This window comes from Capra hircus, chromosome 15, assembly GCF_001704415.2.
Source record: "Capra hircus breed San Clemente chromosome 15, ASM170441v1, whole genome shotgun sequence".
Classification (NCBI taxonomy): Eukaryota; Metazoa; Chordata; class Mammalia; order Artiodactyla; family Bovidae; genus Capra; species Capra hircus.
In genome coordinates, this window is record NC_030822.1 from 38,245,403 (window position 1) to 38,269,762 (window position 24,360).

General features: G+C 37.3%; 1 protein-coding gene across 1 annotated transcript in view; it reads right to left on the minus strand.

The window, feature by feature from the left end:
* STK33 (serine/threonine kinase 33) overlaps nucleotides 1–24,360 on the minus strand; it is a 100,762-nt gene that overhangs the window by 14,460 nt on the left and 61,942 nt on the right. The window contains exon 11 of the mRNA XM_018059501.1: nucleotides 6,248–6,445. Coding sequence (XP_017914990.1) covers nucleotides 6,248–6,445 — 198 coding nt within the window. The remainder of the gene's footprint in view (nucleotides 1–6,247; nucleotides 6,446–24,360) is intronic.

The following is a 24,360-nucleotide window of genomic DNA, read 5'->3' on the forward strand; positions in this document are numbered from 1 at the left end:
TCTTTAGATAAAAGAAAACTGAGAGCAAACATTCAATACAAGAAATGCAAAGGAAGTTCATCAGGTTGAAGAGAAACAATACTAGATACAGGAGCACAGCTTTTCTGAAAGGAAAGAAGATGATCAGAAATGATAAGCATCTGGGTAAATATAAGAGACAATTTTCCTTTTAATTTCTTGGAAATAAGACTACTCAAAGCAAAAATGAAAACACTGTTTTGTAGGGTTGATAATTACATGTATGTAATACATGAGACAATTATAGCACAAAGGTAGGATGAGAGATGAATGGACCCAAATGAATACATTTGAAATTGAAGCAGTGTTTTTACAACCCAACCCAATGGGTTGGTTCTCCATCGGGAAAAATATACATAGCATATACTAACAGGTATAATCTCTAAGGGGAGCTGAGCAAAAGACAGGTTTGGGAGAGCAGGGAAATGATTTGAAAAGATTCACTACTATGTCCCTTCAATCATGGAAGTCTGGCTAAATCTGTGGTGAAACTCAAGTCTTACATAGGAGATTCTAATGGGAAGAGAAGTAGGGACAAAAGCCTTGTTGTTTATTGGAAGTCTATGAATCCAAACTAGCAAGTGGCTTTGCTGACAGCATTAGATCAAAGAACAACAGGCCAAAATTCATGTTAGCACAATTAATTATTTGTACCTGTATTAGTCAGCTACTGCTACAGCTATGCTACTGTGTTTGGGAGGTCTCCAGGTCCTATGATTCACTATGAAGACTCACAGAAACCAGCATAGAGCTGTACTCATTGCTATGATTTATTATAGTGAAAGGATGCAGAGCACTATTAGGAAGTGAAAAGACCCTTGAGGAGAAGTCCAGTGGAAACTATGTTCCAGCTTCTAACAGTCCTCTCCCAGGAGTCACACAGGAAGCACTTAATTACCCCAGCAACAAGTTGTGACAACACATGTGAAAGGCTGCCAACCAGGGAAGCTCAGAGAGGCTCAACACCCAGCATTTTTATTGTGAGCTGGCCATGGGGGCATTCTCTGCCTAGCACCTACCAAAATTCCAGACTTCCAGAGGAAAAGCAGGTGGTCAGTATTAACTGTATTGTTCGTAAGGTTTAGGCACAATTAATCATTCTTATCAGTTAATAGTAGCTATCCCAAAATCTAAGTCCCCAAAAGCCAGCCAAGGGCCAACCTTGAAATCAGGCCTTTTTAAGGATAGCTGCTTAGGCTTGCTATGTTAACTCTTTTCTATACAACTACATAAAAAAGAACTAGAAAACTCTCAGTATGTTAAAACAATGAACATTAATTTTCACTTGGTGGTGCTAGGCTGGACTTCAGGTTTTGTACTGAGTTCCAAGTCTGTTCCACAGACCTTCATAATTCCAAGAACTGTGGCTTCTGTAGTCATGTTCTTCTCACGGCAAGTGGCCGAAATAAGAGCAAGCTAAATCATGCAAACACTTTTATGGTCTCTGCTTATATCACACCTCAACATTCTGTTTGCTAAAGTCAGTAATATAGCTAAGACCAACATTAGTGAGATGAGAAAATATCCATCTACTCTAATAGGGAGAAAGGGTAGGAATGTACATATTCCTTACAGAGAGGTTTTAAATAATTGGGAAAAACAATCCAATCTACCACAGTGCCTTAGGGATCTTGCCAAACTGAGAGGGCAAGAGAGGCTGGAAGCATCACCTGATCACCTTTGAGAATGATATTTCTCAGTCTGTTCATTAGTTTAGGCCCACACCTCTGCCCAAAGGAGCCTTAAAGCAGACAAGAAAGAACATGCGATTTTAGCAATACTCTATGCTCTTTAAAGTGAAGTGAGAGTGTCAGTCTCTCAGTCACATCCAGCTCTTTAAGACCCCATGGATTGCAGCCTGTCAGTCCATGGGATTCTCCAGGGGATCTTCCCAACCCAGGATCGAACCTAGGTCTCCCACATTGCAGGCAGATTCTTTACCATCTGAGCCACATGGAAGCCATGCATGCTCTTTAGCAAAATAATAATAAAATTAATAATAGCTAACATTAATGCACGCTTACCATATGTCAAGAGTATTATATGCATGATTTCATTTACCTCTTGGTTGATGTCATTATTATTCCCATGTTAGATATGAGGAAACAGAGGCCAAGAGACTTGCCCAAGGTCCTAGAGCTTGTAAGTCGTAAAGCCAGGATTTGAATCTAGGCAGCCAGATCTAGAGCCTGTGCTTTTAACCAGTAGGACATTGTAAATGGAATGCTTTGGCACACATGCCAGATTTCAGTGCTTCAGGAATGGAATATAAAAGTGTGCCCCAAACATGGAAGCACCACAAACCTTGCACATGATTCACAGGGGTTCCGGGAACTAAGATTTAATTTGTAACAACAGAAATTTTTATCCTACACTACTAAAATACTAAGAAAACTTGACTTTTTCCTCACAACAACAGGTCAATATACTACAAAGTTCGACCGTTTAATTTCAATCTTATTTAATTCAAATATTCTTTGTCTTTGAAGAACTGCTAATGAACACATTGCATTGCTCAAAATAACTGTTCAAAGTTGCTAAAATACCTTGCTTTTCTATTTTCTAGACTGGATGAAAAAATATCTGATACACGTACCATTTCCTTGATTTTGTAAAGTCCGTGTTTTCGGTCAAGAAAAATGATCACAAAAATCTTCCATTTTCACTAAATAAGTATATTCAAGACTGTGTTCAATAAGCAAATTAACAGCTAAGAAGTTTCTTCCTTATTAAGCGAGAATTCTATAATGCAAATATACTTTTGTTACATGCAGAGTTGCTAGTCGCTCCCTCTATGGTTATGGGGCTGTGCATTTTAATTACAGACCTTCATTTCTCCTCGATTGTTTTTTGAGCTTAATGAACAATGAAAGCAGTGTACTGCTTATCAGAAATCACTAAGGACTGAATGTGAAAAGGCATGTTCCTGCAATAAGCAATAGTCTGCCAAGTGTCTCATTTGAAGATGAGTCAATGCTGCTATAGGAGTTAAACTCTTGGGTCTGCCTGATAGAGTAGATTAAGAACCCATTGTGGGGAATTTAGAGGGTTCCCAATAACACAAAACACTTTCTAGACATACTCAGGCTGTAAAATACAAGATATATGAGAGAACATTTCTATCTTCAAAAAAATACACCTACTGAAAACAAACTAAATGTTGAAAATGAAAATTAAAATATGGACATTGCCAAACGCCAACTATTTGAAAATAAGATTGAAATGGTGAAGTATAATATCTTCATCCAAACATGAACAATGAGGAGATACACAGTGTATTTTTCCATAATGCCCAGGGCATTGAGTTACCCAGAAAAAGAGGAAGGTGCTTAGTTCAAGTGTTTTTTGTTTTTGTTTTTAAATAATTCCTCACTTTTTCTGCTAGTTTTCCAAGTACTTTGTCACTTATCTGAAAAGTGTGATTACTCTCATTTGTGAGAATTACAAAATCAGGAGCTCTAAATGGATTTATCAGATTCTCCAGAAGAGAGAACAATGATACAATGGAAAGCAGGATCTGTGGCAATCTGCATTTACAGTAAAGCCAAATTTCAAGTATTTTAATGGAAAAAGAATCATATACATCTCTTTATAGTAAGTGTAAATATTTATCATATCAAATTATCCATATAATCTAATTTTAACAAATGAATTTTTCCCATGGGAAATATTTCAATATTATTGGAATGATTTTTAATAAAATTAAAGTTTCACTCTTAAGGATATTAGTTACTATATGAATCCTGCATGGACTCAAGATTAAATGGCCAATCCTATTTTCAGTTATCACTTTAGATCTTATTCTCTACTATTTGCTGTTAATGAAGATCTGGGGGGGAAAAGAAGTAATTTCTTAAACTCAACTTCAATGCAATTAACAAAGTGCATATTTATTCATAAAAATCCATGAAAAAACTTAATATACAAGAGAAGATTTTCTTTTAAGGGATAACACTCTTCAGAAAAACTCCCAAATGAGGTAAGGTATTCCTCCCAAGATGTCACAGCCAAAACCTGAGCACAGGAAAGTCCTTAAAGGACATCCAGGGCAAACTCCTACCCACTATGTAGAAATTCCTGGCACAGCATTTATAACAAGTAGTTTTCCAGAGCCTGCATGAACATATTCAATGGCTGAAAGGTGAGGTTTACTATCCACAGTCCCGCCTGTGCTACTGCAGGTGAGCTCTGATTGTGGAAAAGCTCTTGTTGATAAGTAGAAATGTATATTCTTAAATTTTCAATCCACTGAGTCTAGTTCTAGCATCCATAAGCACCTCAAATTCCAATCCTTCTGTTCCCTAATTGGAAGTAGCTGAGAACATCACATTGAGAACATCACGGCAAGTGTTATCCCTCTACTCTGACTCAAAGAGAGCGTAGGAGGAGAGCAGAGACGCGACAGAGCAATGAAAAAGGAGATGGAAGACAACCAAACATTTGGTTTACAAGGATATTTTATGTTCAGATTCAGTGAACATAGATATGATCCAAGACTACAAAAGATAATGTGTGTATGCATGTGTATGTCTGGATTTGTGTTTGTATATATGTGAGTATACACACATATATATATACTTGTATATATGCATATATGTAGATATATACACATATACAAGCTTCCCTGGTGGCTCAGCTGGTAAAGAATCCATCTGCAATACAGGAGACTGCCTGCAAGAGACCTGGGTTTGATCCCTGGGTCAGGAAGATCCTCTGGAAAAGGAAAAGGCAACCCACTCCAGTAATCTTGGTTGGGGTTTCCCATGGACAAAGGAGCCTGGTGGGTCCATGGGGTCACAAGAGTCAGACATGACTTAGCAACTAAATCATCACTACCATGTGTGAGTATATTGTTGATGCATGTGTGTAAAACATAATGTATGTGCATGAGAGTGTGTGAGTGTATGTGTGTATGTATATATGTGTGAGTATGTTTATATATGTGTGTGCACATGTAAGTGTGTATAAAATTCCAAGTCAGCTAACAAGAAATTTTTCAAACTATGTTCAATGAGGAAATGCAAACATGGGTTTTTAGGATATTATTTTTAACAAGAATACCAAATACACACAGCTGCTAAGCACTGCAGGAGTTGTTGACAGACTGGAGAGGGTGAGAGGGATTCAATAACCTTATGTTTACATTACATAAAAATATGGCTATTTCAAAATGTCTAAATAATTAAACGTTAAGCCTATTATCTAGACATTTGCTATCAACTAGACGAAGAAATTCCCAATGCATAAATAAAAATCAACCAGATCACTCTACTGGGTCTCTTTCCTCAAGTTTCTGACAGAATTCGTGGCAGGGCAGGTACAGACAGCCATGCTGTACCTTCCTGACTGTGGGTCAGGATTTACCCTTCAATCCCTCTCTCCACTCTGCCCGTCTCTAGGTCTCAGAGAACTGAAAAGCAGCAACTCCTCAAAAGAACTGGGGTGCCTGGAGGTAAACCTGGCCCCCAGTGGCAAGATGTTCCATCATTAAAGAAGAGCTCAAACATGCTGATTAGACTTCAAGATGAGAATGAGAACAAACATACAGAAAATTTTTCCTCAAACACAGAAACAAAAGAAAAGAGGATGTGGGTAAATTATCCGGATATTGAGTTGGTAGAATGCAATCTAGAATTAACCAAATGTTGCTAGATTTTATTCACCAAAAACAATAAAACTATATCTAATAAAGTAAAATAGTAAGCCTATACAAACAATTTTAGGTATCATAAAATTGGAAATGACTAACTAATGTAATAGTAATTTTTGAAGTAATACATAAACCCATTCCAAATTGTATAATCTGGTAAAATACATACACTATTCATTGTGACCCATTAGCCAAATCTGGCACACCACCTGTCTGTAAAGTTTCGCTGGAACACTCATTTGCTGTCTATGCCTGTGTTCATGCTATAATATCAGCATTGAGAAGTTGTGACAGAGACTATTATGGCCTACAAAGCCTAAAATATTCACTATTTGTTAAAGGGAAAGTTTGCAGACCCCTCCCCTATATAATCATGGATCTTAAAATAAGCGTCTAGGCCACATCACTAAATCATGCTAGTTTCAAGCTTTACTTTCTTTATCATGCAGGTCTCTTTTGTTACAAAGCATTACATTCCAACGGCAAAAAAGAGTTGCAAAAATGTTCCAAGTGTTGTGAAGGTATTGTTTTTCCTACCTGTTTTGTTGGTTCTTCCTATGTTTTGTTGGTTCTTCCTACCTGTTTTCCTTCCTCTTCATCTGAAGAGTTACTGACATCAGGGACATTTCGGCTGGGTTTGTAAACTTTCAGCTCCTCTTGTCCAGACCTGCTGTCTCTTTGGTCTGTTGTGCTTTCCTCATCACTTTCTGGGTTATTTTTCCATTCTTTCATCATTTCTAACACATTGGTTGGTCTCGCTGAAGAAAGTGTATTGCCCTAATATTAAATGACGAATTTTTGGTGTTATAAACAGTTTAAAAAATTGAAGACTCTTACATATTTCAGTAATATAATCTCACAAACACACTAAGTCACACGGAAAAATTATAATATTGAATAAATAGCAAAACTTCTGATGCCCTTTTGAGAATGCTCCTTGAACTGACATGTCTCAGACCTCTTCACTAATACTTTTTACAATATACCAAAATTTAGGGGTGGGAGAATATTCAGTTTCAAAAGGATAATACAGCATGCCTGTGCAAAAGAACACTAGATAGGGCAAGTCCCGGGAATCCAAAGACCCCCTTATAGCTCTGTTCTTAGAAAATTAATAAGAAACTGAAAGAACGAAAGAAGTTGTCCAAAGTGTTGGGTCCAACACTAAGCGTAAGCCTGTGTGTACATGTGTGTTAGTCGCTCAGTCATGTCCGACTCTGCAACCCCATAGGCTGTAGCCCACCAGACTCCTCTGATCATGGAACTCTCCAGGCCAGAATATTGGAATGGGTTGCCATTCCCTTCTCTAGGGGATCTTCCCTACCCAGGGACTGAACCTGGGTCTCCTGCATTGCAGGCAGATTCTTTACCCTCTGAGTTACCAGGGAAGCCCTATGGGTGAGTCTACATAACATCAAAATGTCTAGGTAGAAAATCTAAGTTCAGCTGATTAGTCTGGTATTGTATCCAAGAATAAAGACGTTCGACTTGAAAGCTCTTAGTTGACTGGAAGATTTAAATATAATGTGACCATTTGATTATAATGTACTCTATGCACTGTTTAATTCCAGATGTGAGTAGCTCATACCAAAATTAACCACTTAATATTAGCTATATTTTTCTCAAATAAAATATTCCATCTAATGCCAGGAAATGCATGAATGCAGTCTCACAGGGCTCCTGCTAGACTAGTTATGCCTTAAATATTTTTGCTCCTAATGCAGATTAGTAGACAAAGTCTGGACAAGAAGTTTGAATCACATTTAGATTAAAAACAGAAAGTTTAGGCATGAGCACAACTATGGTGTGATTCTAAATTAATTTGATATGTGAATGGATTGAAGCATTAAGCAACAGGGACACAGAGTAGTATACAGCCAAGCACTTTAAGGGCAGCCATCTGAGTACACTGTGGAGGATTTGCAGAGCTTAATAAATTCAGGGTTAAAGACAGAGACAAATACAAAGCATGAAATCAGTTCAGTTCAATTCAGTTCAGTTGCTCAGTCGTGCCCGACTCTTTGCGACCCCATGAATCACAGCATGCCAGGCCTCGCTGTCCATCACCATCTCCCGGAATTCACTCAGACTCACGTCCATCGAGTCTGTGATGCATTCCAGCCATCTCATCCTCGGTCGTCCCCTTCTTCTCCTGCCCCCAATCCTTCCAAGCATCAGAGTCTTCTCCAATGAGTCAACTCTTCGCATGAGGTGGCCAAAGTACTGGAGTTTCAGCTTTAGCATCATTCCTTCCAAAGAAATCCCAGGGCTGATCTCCTTTAGAATGGACTGGTTGGATCTCCTTGCAGTCCAAGGGACTCTCAAGAGTCTTCTCCAACACCACAGTTCAAAAGCAGCAATTCTTTGGCACTCAGCCTTCTTCACAGTCCAACTCTCACATCCATACATGACCACTGGAAAAACCATAGCCTTGACTAGACGGACCTTAGTAGGCAAAGTAATGTCTCTGCTTTTGAATATACTATCTAAGTTGGTCATAACTTTTCTTCCAAGGAGTAAGCATCTTTTAATTTCATGGCTGCAGTCACCATCTGCAGTGATTTTGGAGCCCCCAAAAATAAAGTCTGACACTGTTTCCACTGTTTCCCCATCTATTTCCCATGAAGTGATGGGACCGGATGCCATGATCTTCGTTTTCTGAATGTTGAGCTTTAAGCCAACTTTTTCACTCTCCTCTTTCACTTTCATCAACAGGCTTTTTAGCTCCTCTTCACTTTCTGCCATAAGGGTGGTGTCATCTGCATATCTGAGGTGATTGATATTTCTCCTGACAATCTTGATTCCAGCTTGTGTTTCTTCCAGTCCAGCGTTTCTCATGATGTACTCTGCATAGAAGTTCAATAAGCAGGGTGACAATATACAGCCTTGACGTACTCCTTTTCCTATTTGGAACCAGTCTGTTGTTCCATGTCCAGTTCTAACTGTTGCTTCCTGACCTGCATACAGATTTCTCAAGAGGCAGGTTAGGTGGTCTGGTATTCCCATCTCTCTCAGAATTTTCCACAGTTTATTGTGATCCACACAGTCAAAGGCTTTGGCATAGTCAATAAAGCAGAAATAGATGTTTTTCTGGAACTCTCTTGCTTTTTCCATGATCCAATGGATGTTGGCAATTTGATCTCTGGTTCCTCTGCCTTTTCTAAAACCAGCTTGAACATCAGGAAGTTCATGGTTCACGTATTGCCGAAGCCTGGCTTGGAGAATTTCGAGCACTACTTTACTAGCATGTGAGATGAGTGCAATTGTGTGGTAGTTTGAGCATTCTTTGGCATTGCCTTTCTTTGAGATTGGAATGAAAACGGACCTTTTCCAGTCCTGTGGCCACTGCTGAGTTTTCCAAATTTGCTGGCATATAGAGTGCAGCACTTTCACAGCATCATCTTTCAGGATTTGAAATAGCTCAACTGGAATTCTATCACCTCCACTAGCTTTGTTCATAGTGATGCTTTCTAAGGGCCACTTGACTTCACATTCTAGGATGTCTGGCTCTAGATGAGTGATCACACCATCGTGATTATCCGGGTCATGAAGATCCTTTTTGTACAGTTTTTCTGTGTATTCTTGCCATCTCTTCTTAATATCTTCTGCTTCTGTTAGGTCCATACCATTTCTGTCCTTTATCAAGCCCATCTTTGCAGGAAATGTTCTCTTGGTATCCCTAATTTTCTTGAAGAGATCTCTAGTCTTTCCCATTCTGTTGTTTTCCTCTATTTCTTTGCATTGATCGTTAAAGAAGGCTTTCTTATCTCTTCTTGCTATTCTTTGAGACTCTGCATTCAGATGCTTATATCTTTCCTTTTCTCCTTGGCTTTTTGCTTCTTTTCTTTTCACAGCTATTTGTAAGGCTTCCCCAGACAGCCATTTTGCTTTTTTGCATTTCTTTTCCATGGGGATGGTCTTGATCCCTGTCTCCTGTATAATATCACAAACCTCATTCCACAGTTTATCCGGCACTCTATCTATCAGATCTAGGCCCTTAAATCTATTTCTCACTTCTACTGTATAATCATAAGGGATTTGATTGAGGTCATACCTGAATGGTCTAGCGGTTTTCCCTGTTTTCTTCAATTTCAGTGTGAATTTGGTAATAAGGAGTTCATGATCTGAGCCACAGTCAGCTCCTGGTCTTGTTTTTGTTGACTGTATAGAGCTTCTCCATCTTTAATATAATCAATCTGATTTCGGTGTTAACCATCTGGTGATGTCCATGTGTGAGGATCATTATGCAATTCACTCCCTGTCGTTCTTCAACGTTATCCTTTTTAAAGAAGATCTATATTCTTACCACTTTCACAGCATCCTACCTTTGGTTGCACTTCTGCAGCCTCTACCCATTTACTCCTAGAATACCCTTACCATGCCTTCTGCCAACCCCTAGCCTACACTTCTTTCGAGGCCTAAGTTCTCTGTTAAGTATCCCAGAACTTCCAAAGATGTCATCAACTTAAATGAAGCACAGATGAAGACTCAGACCAAAAAGGAATTGAAATTGTTTAGAACAGTAGACAGTCTCAGAGGTCTCATCTGAATGATTTCTGATCTCCAGGGTTCTGTCAATAGTCCTGCTTTACCCCAGTGATTCATCTGGCTTCTATTATAACTTCCTGGCTTCATTGCAACCTTGAACACTAATCACAGTGTCCAGGCTCATAGAATACCAGTACACATAACTTTGCCTTGAACTTCAATCTCTCATTAGAAAAAAGAAATAATCTCACACATCTAGGTCTGTAATCCTAGTCCTCAACTGCCCTTCCCTGATAAACTCCACAAGTTAACTCTCTGGATCCACAGTAGTTATTGATGGTGCTTACCCAACATTCCTGTCTTCAAGGCACGTATTAGAATCTTGCCTCTCTACGTCTTTTGAGACATGACCATATGACTTGTTTTGATCAGTGAAAATGTGATTTGAAATAGTGCATGTCACTTCTAGACAGAAACTTTGAAAGCTTGTGGTTTACATGTTCTCAATACCTGCATTAGTAAGAATAGAAGCACAGAGACAGAGTTCCCTCAGCCTGCGTCCCTGAGTGAAGACAAAGGGAAACAGAACTTGCTTCCTTCCTCCAAGCCAATGTGCCATGGAAGGCGTCAAGAACACTGAGATCTGGGTCATTTGTTACCACAGCATAATCGAGCCTGTCCTGATATAGGTAGATAGAAGATTAAAATTTACATTCTGTGAGTCACCTCCAAAAAGCCCAAAAGAATGGGCTCACTGTACAATCAGCATACCCAACAAAACTGCAATTACTACAGAAATCATATGCAATCAGTACCATGTGATAGCCAATTTATTCAGGCAGTTATTGGCTTTGCACAGCCCTGATAGGCATGAATTTCAGTCATCATGAATTAGTTAAATAGTATCAGTCACCCAGCAACACAGTTCAAATTTTAGTCACTATGGTACAATAACTATCATTGCATAAAGTTCAAACTTCACTGCGAGCTCTTCAATACACCATCACCATGTAATTACAGATATGCATCATGGCCAGTGAGCAATCATGTCTATTGGTGACTGGACACCATCCATCTGCTACTCAGTTCACACACAGACAGCAATGTTTACAGTTGTGTTGCCTCTTTGTCTCCCAGGTAATTTGCCAACAAAGATAAAACTGCAACAAAGAAACTAAAGTGATAATACTAGAAGTAAAATCTGAATCAAATGTAAATGGAGTAATAGAAAAATAGCTGACCATGAGAATGTTGACACTGTCACTGAAAGAATCCAGATGTGCAACCAAAGGAACTTAGTAAGGCAAACTTAGCAGCATAAATGAGGAAGGATGAAGATACTTCAGAGAATATGGTGCCCACAAAATACAAATTTAAAGAATTTTCAGAGATATTTCATGACATTGGAAAGACAAAGGATACCATGTTACAAGTTAATCCAAGCTTGTAAAACACTATGACAATTTGCCAAGGCATAAAAAAGATATTTCCCTCTGTATTATAAGAAGGTAAGCATTCTTTAAACTAATCTTGATAACTTTTTAACCAAAAAATAAGATACTTTAATTCTCAATATTTCTAATGTTTTAAATTACAGTGCAAAAAAAAATAGCTTTACTTTTGTCTCATTCCCTATATTTATTTATAACTAACAGGGAGTTTTTTTTTAATATTTAACAAAAATTTAAAGGGCATGGATCATAATTTTTCCCATTGATTATTAAAATCATTTTTCACAGCTTCAATATACACTATCTTTATGGTTCTGCACTATTGTGTAAAGCAAGAACTACCTGTACTATCTTGAACCTGCATTTCTAGCAATCTTTCAAACACTTGGTTTACATACACACACACACACACACACACACCCCCAAGAGGTTGGTGACTGACACGCTACAAGTCTAAAGTAGAGGACCTTTGTATTCAAAGAAATGATCCTATTTCTTATTTCAGAGAGACTGGGGAGAAGAGCAAAAGATCCAGAACAGGAACATTATCCCCTCAAAAACACTCTACTTATTTATAAAATTTTAACTATTTGCTTCCTATATTTGCTTGTGATAGCAAACAGGGCACAAGCAGTGGTATGGACTCCACACTTTCTCTCTTGTCTAAAGTCCATCCAATAACTTACTAGACTCCCTGCTTCCTGCTTGCTAGCAGTTGAAGGAGAAACTGCATCAAATACTTGGACTGATCAGATGATTAAGTGGCCCAGGGCTGCGTGTCACGAGCCTTCTAGGCTGAAGAGAAATTATACATGAATCAACCAAATAAAAACTGGTATAATTTTAGGGTAGACACTGCAGATTGTGGAGATACCTCACCATCAGAACAGTAACTTCTGAACTCCCTTTATTGGCTGTGTTCAGGGAGTCACGCCCCAAATTTATCAACCATGAAACAGCAAATAGCAAGAACACAGCAGTAATAGGCTGATAATCTGAGGCTATCATAAGTAGAAAACCAACCTTTTGGTTAACAAATTTCTACTTGTTTAACTAACAGCTTGAGATTATTTTATTTCGAAAAGCTTAGAAAGCTGAACATTCATAGAGGAGAAGTTTGGTCAAATACCAATATTTGGACTTAATACCTGAGTAGGCAGGTCCTACAAATAGAGACCCAAGCATACATCCTCATCTAACAAAATTTGCCTTTTCAAGGATAGAGCCTATTGGTATTTTGTAAATAATAAATATTTAATACATATTTAAAAATGAATGAATAATATGTATGAGTTGGGATAAGATGGATAAGCTAAGCTAAAAGGAAACATTCTGGGACTTCATAGTCTTTATTTTCTACTTTTCATAAATAGCTAGAACACTTTACTGAGGGATAAAATTTTTTCAATAGGAAAATGGAATGCTGCTGCTGCTTAATTGCTCAGTTGTGTCTGACTCCTTGCAACCCTATGCATTGTAAACTGTGAGGCTTCTCTGTCCATGGGATCCTCCAGGCGAGAATACTGGAGTAGATTGCCATTCCCTTCTCCAGAAGATCTTCCCAACCCAGGGATGAGCCCAGGTCCTCCCACATTTCAGGCAGATTCTTTACCACCAGGAAAATGGAACAGTCACTTTATAAAAAAGCACATAAAAGGATGCTCAACTTTACGAAATTAATAAAATCCAAATCAAAACAATGAGTTACCAATTTATACCTAATAGATGGACATAAATTTAAGTTTGATGAAACTCTTGGTGAGGGTGTGGGGAAACAGGTTTCTCATTCACTTGCTTTTTATGGGAGGATTACTCAGTTATAAACCATCAAAATGTGTAAAGCACACTCTCAGAGATCAGTAGTTCAACTTTTAAGAATTTATCCTATATGCTGACACGGTATACAAACGTATATTTACAAGAACATTTGTTGCACTATTGTTTGTAATAGAAAAGGCCTGAAACAGTTTAAATATTTCATATTCAGAAGGGAAAAATAATAGAAATAAATAAAATAATAAAATAATAATTTTATATAAAATAATAAAATAATCCATGGTTTTGAATACAATGCTGCTTTTTTTTAAAAAGAATAAGGAAATCATCCCAAAATACATTCAATGAAAAAGAAAAGTTTATGTAATGTAAATTCATTTGTGAAAAGTGGACACCAAAAATTATACAGAATGTATTGAAAAGAACACATAAGAGATTTAACAATGGTTATCTTTAATAAAAGGGAATGAGGGAATAGAGGGAAGAAGTTATTTTTCCTGCTTTGTTTACCATTCAAATCATTTACCAAGGGTAATGGCAACTATTTGGAGAAGGCAATGGCAACCCACTCCAGTACTCTTGCCTAGAAAATCCCATTGACGGAGGAGCCTGGCAGGCTGCTGTCCATGGGGTCGCTAAGAGTTGGGCACAACTGAGTGACTTCCCTTTCACTTTTTACTTTCAAGCATTGGAGAAGGAAATGGCAACCCACTCCAGTGTTCTTGCCTGGAGAATCCCAGGGACAGAGGAGCCTAGTGGGCTGCCGTCTATGGGGTCGCACAGAGTCGGACATGACTGAAGTGACTTAGCAGTAGCAGCAATGGCAACTATTATATGACTAATAATTAATATAAATTATATGGGAAAGAAACAATGTAAGTCATAGGACTGATGGCACCCAAAATCACTAAACATGCCCTAATGGGTCTCAGTGAGTCCAAGGCAGCAGTGGAGAAAGGTAATAATGGATCACTAAAGTAAGCAAGGGAGAAGGCAATGGCACCCCACTCCAGTACTCTTGCCTGGAAAATTCCATGGATGGAGGAGCCTGGTAGGCTGCAGTCCATGGGGTCGCTAAGAGTCAGACACAACTGAGCGACTTCCCTTTCACTTTTCTTTCACACATTGGAGAAGGAAATGGAAACCCACTCCAGTGTTCTTGCCTGGAGACTCCCAGGGACGGGGGAGTCTGGGTGGGCTTCTGTTTATGGGGTCGCACAGAGTCGGACACGACTGAAGCGGCTTAGCAGCAGCAGCAGCAGCAGCAAAGTAAGCAAGTGCACCACTTTAAAGTTTTTCTTAACAGTCACCTCAGTGATTTTGTTTTCACAAGTAGAACAAATAATGAAAATAGACAGGTTGGTGTTGATATTCCTGTTCTTTAAGAGGAAACAGCCTGAGAAATTGAGTAATTTACCCTTATACCAAAAGTTCATTTCCACTTGTCTGCCAAGAATTTCTAGCTAGAGGTGCTGCTGAGCCTTCAATACTGTAATGTATACTTGAAAGCTGCTAAACGGATAGATCTTTATTTTATTTTATTTTTTTTAATTTTAATTTTTACTTTATTTTACTTTACAATACTGTATTGGTTTTGCCATACATTGACATGAATCCACCACGGGTGTACATGCATTCCCAAACATGAACCCCCTTCCCACCTCCCTCCCCATAACATCCCTCTGGTCATCCCCATGCACCAGCCCCAAGCATGCTGTATCCTGCATCGGACATAGACTGGCGATTCGATTCTTACATGATAGTATACATGTTTCAATGCCATTCTCCCAAATCATCCCACCCTCTCCCTCTCCCTCTGAGTCCAAAAGTCCACTATACACATCTGTGTCTTTTTTGCTGTCTTGCATACAGGGTCATCATTGCCATCTTTCTAAATTCCATATATATGTGTTAGTATACTGTATTGGTGTTTTTCTTTCTGGCTTACTTCACTCTGTATAATCGGCTCCAGTTTCATCCATCTCATCAGAACTGATTCAAATGTATTCTTTTTAACAGTTGAGTAATACTCCATTGTGTAAAGTTTCTATCACAATAAAAACATTAATCTATGCGAGGTGATGGATGTATTAACTAAAATTATTGTGATTAGCATTTCATAATATATATATAAAATCATTGTTGTACATCTTAAATTTATATGTTATATGTCAATTATATCTCAATAAAGCTAGAAAAATGAAAACAGACTCAATATATTCCAAACCAACATTTTTCAGACTGGAGTATGTAGTGTGTACCTGCCTGTAGAAGGAGACTTCATATGGCCTGTGGGGGCAGGGACAGTTTGCAGGGAATCAGTTTCAAGACCCTCAATTTCTAATGATCTCTCTTTTTTTTTTTTTTTTCATAAGACACCTGCTTGAGCAAGCAGTAATTCTTTTCATGTCCTCTTCTTAAGTCACCTTCTTATAATGCTTATTACTGTACATACATTTATTTGTGTATGTGACAAAGGCTTACACCTAAAATATGTAACCAACTTCTATAAATCAATACATTTTAAAAAGAAATAGAAAATGGGAGAAAGACTTGAACAGACATTTCATAAAAAAAGATATTCAAAGACCAATTAGCATAAATAAATAAGCATAAATATGAAACATGACCAGTTTCATTTGTCATTTGGGAAACACAGATTAAAACCACAATGAGATACCATATATATCTACCAAAGTATCTAAATTAAAAATACTAACTATATCAAGCTACGAACAAAGCTAGTGGAGGTGATGGAATTCCAGTTGAGCTATTTCAAATCCTGAAAGATGATGCTGTGAAAGTGCTGCACTCAATATGCCAGCAAGTTTGGAAAACTCAGCAGTGGCCACAGGACTGGAAAAGGTCTGTTTTCATTCCAATCTCAAAGAAGGGCAATGCAAAAGAATGCTCAAACTACCGCACAATTGCACTCATCTCACACGCTAGTAAAGTAATGCTCAAAATTCTCCAAGCCAGGCTTCAGCAATACGTGAACCGTGAACTCCCTAATGTTCAAGCTGGTTTTAGAAAAGGCAGAGGAACCAGAGATCAAATTGCCAACATCCGCTAGATCATTGAAAAAGCAAGAGAGTTCCAGAAAAACATCTATTTCTGCTTTATTGACTATGCCAAAGCCTTTGACTGTGTGGATCACAATAAACTGTGGAAAATTCTGAAAGAGATGGGAATACCAGACCACCTAACCTGCCTCTTGAGAAATCTGTATGCAGGTCAGGAAGCAACAGTTAGAACTGGACATGGAACAACAGACTGGTTCCAAATAGGAAAAGGAGTACGTCAAGGCTGTATATTGTCACCCTGCTTATTGAACTTCTATGCAGAGTACATCATGAGAAACGCTGGACTGGAAGAAGCACAAGCTGGAATCAAGATTGCTGGGAGAAATATCAATAACCTCAGATATGCAGATGACACCACCCTTATGGCAGAAAGTGAAGAGGAGCTAAAAAGCCTGTTGATGAAAGTGAAAAAGGAGAGTGAAAAAGTTGGCTTAAAGCTCAACATTCAGAAAACGAAGATCATGGCATCCGGTCCCATCACTTCATGGGAAATAGATGGGGAAACAGTGGAAACAGTGTCAGACTTTATTTTTGGGGGCTCCAAAATCACTGCAGATGGTGAATGCAGCCATGAAATTAAAAGATGCTTACTCCTTGGAAGAAAAGTTATGAGCAACCTAGATAGCATATTCAAAAGCAGAGACATTACTTTGCCAACTAAGGTCCGTCTAGTCAAGGCTATGGTTTTTCCAGTGGTCATGTATGGATGTGAGAGTTGGACTGTGAAGAAGGCTGAGCGCCAAAGAATTGCTGCTTTTGAACTGTGGTGTTGGAGAAGACTCTTGAGAGTCCCTTGGACTGCAAGGAGATCCAACCAGTCCATTCTGAAAGAGATCAGCCCTGGGATTTCTTTGGAAGGAATGATGCTAAAGCTGAAACTCCAGTACTTTGGCCACCTCATGCGAAGAGTTGACTCATTGGAAAAGACTCTGATGCTGGGAGGGATTGGGGGCAGGAGGAGAAGGGGACGACTGAGGATGAGATGGCTGGAATGCATCACGGACTCAATGGACGTGAGTCTGAGTGAACTCTGGGAGATGGTGATGGACAGGGAGGCCTGGCGTGCTGTGATTCATGGGGTCGCAAAGAGTCGGACACGACTGAGCGACTGAACTGAACAATACCAAGCACTGGAGAGGATGGGGAGCAACACTAGAACTCTCACACCATTGCTGGTGAGTGGCACAAAGTGCACTTAGGAAAAAGGAACAAAAGAACTTTCTGGTGGGGGTAGAAATGTTCTGTATTTTGTTCTGGGCAGTGGTTACACAAAAGTATACATATATAAAAATTCATCAGTTAAACTCTTAAAATCTGTCTATTTTACAGTAAGTAAATTATATCTTAACAAAACTATGATTACTTTAAAAATAAACTTCATAGCTTCATTGATATTATTACATGTAGCTCAACCATTTCACAGTTGTAAAATATTCCATTGTCAGACTATACCACAATTTATTCATTCTCTAGGAAGAGGGAATTTGTGATAACTCTGGGTTTTTTGCTCCTATAAACACTTGTGTATGTCTCCAAGGGTATATATGTAGAAGAACTCCTTGGGTATATTCTTAGAAATTAAATTTCTTGGTATAGAGTATGTGAATGGTTAACTTTAATAGATAATGTTTTTCAAAACATTTTCAAACCCTTTTTCCAAAGTAGTTGTACCAGTGTACTCTCACCAGCAACGATTTAAAGAGACTCTTTATCTGCATCTCTTCCAAAACCTATTACTGTCAGACTTTTTAATTTTTAGTTTATCTCACTGAAGTCCTGATTTGTATTTCCCTGATCACTAATGAAACTGAACATCTCACTGCATGTTCATTAGCCAAATGTAGGTCCTTGTTTGTAAAAATGTCTGGTCCTGTCCAGTTGCTTGTCCATTTTCTACTAGGCGGTTGGTCTACTTCGTATTGATTTGTAAGAAACACTGAGATTTCATGATATTAATTTTTTCTTGGTTATTTGGGTTACAAAAGCCTTCTCCTAGTCTATAATCTATCAGCTTTCCCTAAAATGCTGTTTTATGAAGAGAAGTTCTAAAGATTAATGTAAGTCAAGTTTACTCCTCATTTCTTTTATGTTAATAACTTTGGGTTTCACCTATATTTACACTAAAAGTTAAATGTAAATTTTTATTATTTAAGTCCTTGACTGATTAGAAGTTGACTTTTGTCTACCATGTGAGATAGGAACCCAATTTCTTTTTCTTCCTGTGGACAGCCATTTATTTGAACTCCAGTTATTGAATAATCTCTCCTTTTTTCCACTGATGCACCATACTACCACTGTCATAAATGTTCCAGACATGTATGGATATGTTTCTACACTTTCTATTTTATTCTACTGGTCAATTTGCTTACTACTATATCATTATCACACTATGCTAACTAAATAGTCTTATTTTCTGTTACAGCAAAATACTCAAAAAAGCCTTGGCTATTTTTGACCCTCTGTACTTCACTATAAATTTTAGGGTTGCGAAAAGAGGAATTTTGATTGGATTTGCATTGTATATGTACATCAATATGAGGAAATACATTTTTATGATATTTAGTCTCTTGACCTAAATTATGGTATATATACTCAAGAAAAACTTGAGTTTTTCTTCAATGTTTTCCCATAAAATTTCATAACTTTCCTCAAAGAGGCCTTACAAATCTAATGCTGCATTTCTAGAAATTATAAATTTGTGAATACAGTTTTACATGTCTTCATTTTTTTTGCATTTTATATTGTTGGTTGCTAGTGAAAAGAAGTGCAATTGAATTTGCGTATCAATCTTCTTTTCCCCAGTTTTACTGACGTATAATTAGTATATAGGGCTTCCAGGTGGCACAGCGGTAAAGAATCCTCATGCCAATGCAGGAGGAGCAAGAGCTGTGGGTTTGATCCCTGGGTCAGGAAGATTCCCTGGAGTAGGAAATGGCAACTTGCTCCAGTATTCTTGCCTGCAGGATTCCATGGACAAAGGAGCCTTGTGGGCTACAGCCCATGGATCACAAAGAGTTGGACATGACTGAATGAGCACACACACACACAGTTGGTATACAACACTGTGTAAGTTTAAGGTGTACAATGTATTGATTTGACACTCTTATTTATTGATGTATACCATCCTTAAATCCAGCTATCTTTCTCAGCTCTCTTATTATTATAAGAGTTTGTCTAGTCATTTGTATATTACTACAAATAATAAAAGCTTTATTTCTGCTTTCCAATTCTCATGACTTTATTTTCCTTGTCTTAGACAAAGATCAACAATATTGAAAAAACTACTAGAAGCTGATTTCCTTGACTAGCTCTTTATTTAAAGAAAATGCTTCTCACATTTCCCATTTAAAATGATATTTGCTGTAATCTTTTATCAGGTTATGGAGGTTTTCTTTCATTCCTAATTAAATTATGAATGTATGTTGGGTCTTACTACAAGACAAGCGCTTTCTTTGAAATGATGATATCTTTTCTCCTTTAATATATTAATGTAGGAATTTATATTTACAGATTTTTTTCTGAAATTAAACCATCATTGTATTTCAGGGAAAATCCAACATGATTATGACCTATTTATAAGCACAGTTGAATCCAACTTCCTAATATTTTATTTAAGGTTTTAGATCTATATAAATAAACAAAATAGATCTTTTTCATATGTTTGCTTTTCACTGGTCTAATTTTGTTATACTAGAATATGAAGAATTAATATGCTGCCTAAGTTTTTAGATTTATTAGTAAACAGTTGGTGATGCTATTCCTGTATCTTTTTAATCTTTATCCTTTTAATTTTTGCCTTATTTGCAGCTGTATTCCTTTTTTCCTGTGAAATATTATTTTTTACTTCTTTCTTTCTTATTTTTGCCAAAGGTTTGTCTATTTGTTGGTCTTTTTGAAGAATAAAATGTTGGTCTTACCGATCTTCTCTTTTGTACCTTTACTTTCTATTTATTTTCATCCTTAGGTTTATTTTTCCTACTACTTATTTGTGTATATTCTGTTGGGATATTTCCCCAAAATTTTAAGTTGGATATATAGTTCCCTTTTAGCCTTTCTCCTTCCTAATGTATATACAGTAGGTGATATTAATAAATTTCTGCTGAAACACATTTTTACTGTATCCACCAGTTTTGATATGCTGTGTTTTCATTACCATTCAGTTCTAGAAATTAAAAACTTTTTCTCATTAGGATGTATTTTTTTAACCCATGACTTATCTAGAAGCACGTGATTTAATTTCCAAATATATGCAGTATTTAATCTCATTTTGATTAACTTTCAACTTAATTGTGTATTGTTAGAGAACATAATCTGTGACATTTATTAAGGCTTGCTTCCTTCCTGGTTAGATTAATTCTGGTAAATGTTCTTTCCATGTGTGGTTAAGAAAAATGTATATTCCTTAATTGTTAGATGCACAATTGTATGTGTCCACCAAAATAAGCTTGTTAATTGTATTGTTAAATATCCTTACTTCTGTTTTCATATGTTTCACATATTAGTAATTGAGAGAAGTGCATTAAAATCTCCCACTATAGTGGTGAATTTGCCAATTTCTCTATAGAGCTTTGTCAATTTTTGATACATATTTTTGAGATTACCTTATTAGTTGCATGTGTTTAAACTTATACATTTTGTTTGGATTGAACTGTTATCATTACACAGTAATCTTCAGTATCTCTAATGATGATGATTTGTTTGTAGCAAGGTAGATTTAACTAATATTAATTCAGTTACTCAGGCTTTTTTTGGTTAGTATTTGCCTAGTGCGTTCTTTTCCACTCTTTTTCTTTCAATATTTCTGTGCCCTCATGCTTCAAATGTGCTTCATGTAAAATAGCACTTAGCTAGAAATTTAAAAATTCAACCTGACATTATGTCTTTTAACAGGTACTTCTAACCTATTAACTTACTTGAAATTGTTTCTACTATTCAAGTTTATTACAACTTGTCCCACTCTATACTTTTTTTTTAATCCTTTATGGCTTTGAAAATCTGTTGTCTACATCTTCCAGTTTAGCACTCTCTGATGTAACAATGTTCTCTCTCCTTTCTCAATGCTTATCATGTGTATATTATCTCACATTTTAAATCTGTGTTATCATCAATATACTGTGTCCTCTTCTTTGGTCTTTCTCTCCTTTTTTCTTTGGACACCAACAGACTTTACCAAGGTATTTCAAGACTCTTGGTACACACAGCTTTTACAGCGTCTACTGAGTTTCTTTGATCTATTTAACTATTTCTACAAGTGTTTTAAATCTATGACTTATGCAGCAAACCTGAGGCTTTGTATACTTAACAATATTTTTTATCATTGCCTTTCATTTGAATGACAATGTCAATGGATAAAAAATTCTAAGTTTAAATGTTTTTCCTTTAATACATTTAGAATTATTACTCCATTTAAACGTGCATCCAATAATGCTGCTAAAAAGTAAGATGTCAAGGTTATTCTTGTTCTTTTTATGATATTGCTCTTCCTCTCTGGGAACATTGAGAATTTTCTGTTTTTGATGTTCTTAGATCTTATTATGTCTATTTGGCAGTTCTTCCTTCTCTCTCTCCTATCTGGTAGTCTATCATTATTTAAAGCTGAAGTCTTTTGTTTTTAATTCTGATGAATTATCTCTATTATTTTTAAAAGATTTCCTTCTACTCATTTTCACTTTTTTGCCTGAGATTACTATTATATGAATCTTGTAACTTTTACTTTCAGCTCCACATAGCTTCATTTTTGCTTAAGTTTTCAGTATGTTTATCTTCATCTGTTCCCTTCTATAAAGTTCTATTAAAGTTACATAATCTGATCATCTAGTTTTTTTAATTCACTCTTCATTTGCACCCACTTCACTACTTATCCTATATAACTGCATCTCTGTTAACTATTATACCTAAATGGTTCTACTTGGTTCTCTTTTACCGTTTCATTTCTTGCTTCATGTTATTAACATCTTCACTTATCTCTTTTAGCACGTTCACTTTGTTGACTTCTAAAGTCTGGGTCTGCCTAGTCTAAACTCTCTTAACAGTGTGTGAAATGTGGCCTGTGAGCTCACACTCCTTGGGGAGTACTAGCTCCTCAGGAAAACAGACCAGAACCAGATCTTCAGCCCCAGGAGCTCAAAATTCCAGGCACCAAAAATCTGCCCCCACCAAGCAACTCCTCAATTCAGGATTTCATAACCTTCTCTTCCAAGGAGAAGTCACCTTAGGAGCAGGCACTTCTAAAACTATAATCTACCTATCCTAGGGGGTGGAGGCCAACAGGTAAGTCATTGGTTTAGACCCAGTAGTTCCCACCCATTTTCCTTAGCTTCTCACTCAAGCAGGGCATCAGCACTGCTCAGATTTTATTACTTCTGATCCCTGTGAGAGAACAGGCACCAGTGTCCCAAGGCAAAAAGCGAGGCAAAGGGGGAACTTGGGTTGCCTTTGTCTTCCTGTTTTTACTTCCTGCCCAGGTTGTAGTCTCACCCACCATACATGCTATCTCAAAATAGCCCTTTCTCTTCCTGGGGTATCACTGTTCTCTGAATCCTGTTATCATGAGGTTTCTCTCTAAAGTTACTCTAGGTTTAATCCTCAGAAAAGATGCAGGTGTTCAGTCGCTCAGCTGTGTCCAACTCTTTGCAGCCCCATGGACTGCAGCATGCCAAGCTTCCCTGTCCTTCACTATCTCCTGGAGCTTGCTCAAACTCATGTCCATTGAGTTGGTGATGCCATCTATCTATCTCATCCTCTGTCATCCCTTTCTCCTCCTGTCTTCAATCTTTCTCAGCATCAGGGTGTTCTCCAAGGAGTCAGTTCTTCGCATCAGGAGGCCAAAGGATGGGAGCTTCAGCTTCAGCACCAGTCTTTCCAATGAATATTCAGCAGTGATTTCCTTTAGGATTGACTGGTTTGATTTCCTTGCAGTCCAAAGGAGTCTCAATAGTCTTCTCCAACAACATAGTTCAAAAGCATCAATTCTTCGGCACTCAGCTTTCTTTATAGTCCAACTCTCACATCCATATGTGACTACTGGAAAAATCTTAGCTTTGACTAGATGGACCTTTGTGGGCAAAGTAATGTCTTTGCTTTTTAATATGCTGTCTAGGTAGGTCACAACTTTTCTTCCAAGGAGTAAGTGTCTTTTAATTTCATGGTTGCAATCACCACCATCTGCAGTGATTTTGGAGCCCAACAAAATAAAGTATGTCATTGTTTCCACTGTTTTCCCATCTATTTTCCATGAAGTGATGAGATTGGATGCCATGATCTTAGTTTTCTGGATGTTGAGTTTTAAACCAGCTTTTTTACTCCTTTTTCACCTTCATCAAGAGGCTCTTTAGTTCCTCTTCACTTTCTGCCATTTAAGTGTTAAAGTGGTATCATCTGCGTTTCTGAGGTTGTTACTATTTCCCCCAGCAATCTTGATTCCAGTTTGTGATTCATCCAGCCTGGCATTTCACGTGATGTACTCTGCACAGAAGTTAAATAAGCAGGGTGACAATTTACAGCCTTAATGTACTCCTTTCCCAATTTTGAACCAGTCTACTGTTCCACGTCCATTTCTAACTGTTGCTTCTTGTCCTGCATACAAGTTTCTCACTTAAGTAGCTTTTATAATCCACTAAAAGGAATAATAGCTCTCTTCTTAAAAACCTAATAGTACCACTACTACTTACTTTTATAAATACATGTTTTATATATTAAATATATATAATATACATATAATATAAATATAAGTATATAATAATAGAGAATATTTACATGTTTTATAGTGTATATTTTATTACATACCACATATATATAGAATACATTTTTATATGCTTATTTTAAATATATATATATTAAGTGAAGTGAAACTTGCTCAGTCATGTCTGACTCTTTGTGACCCCCATAGACTGTA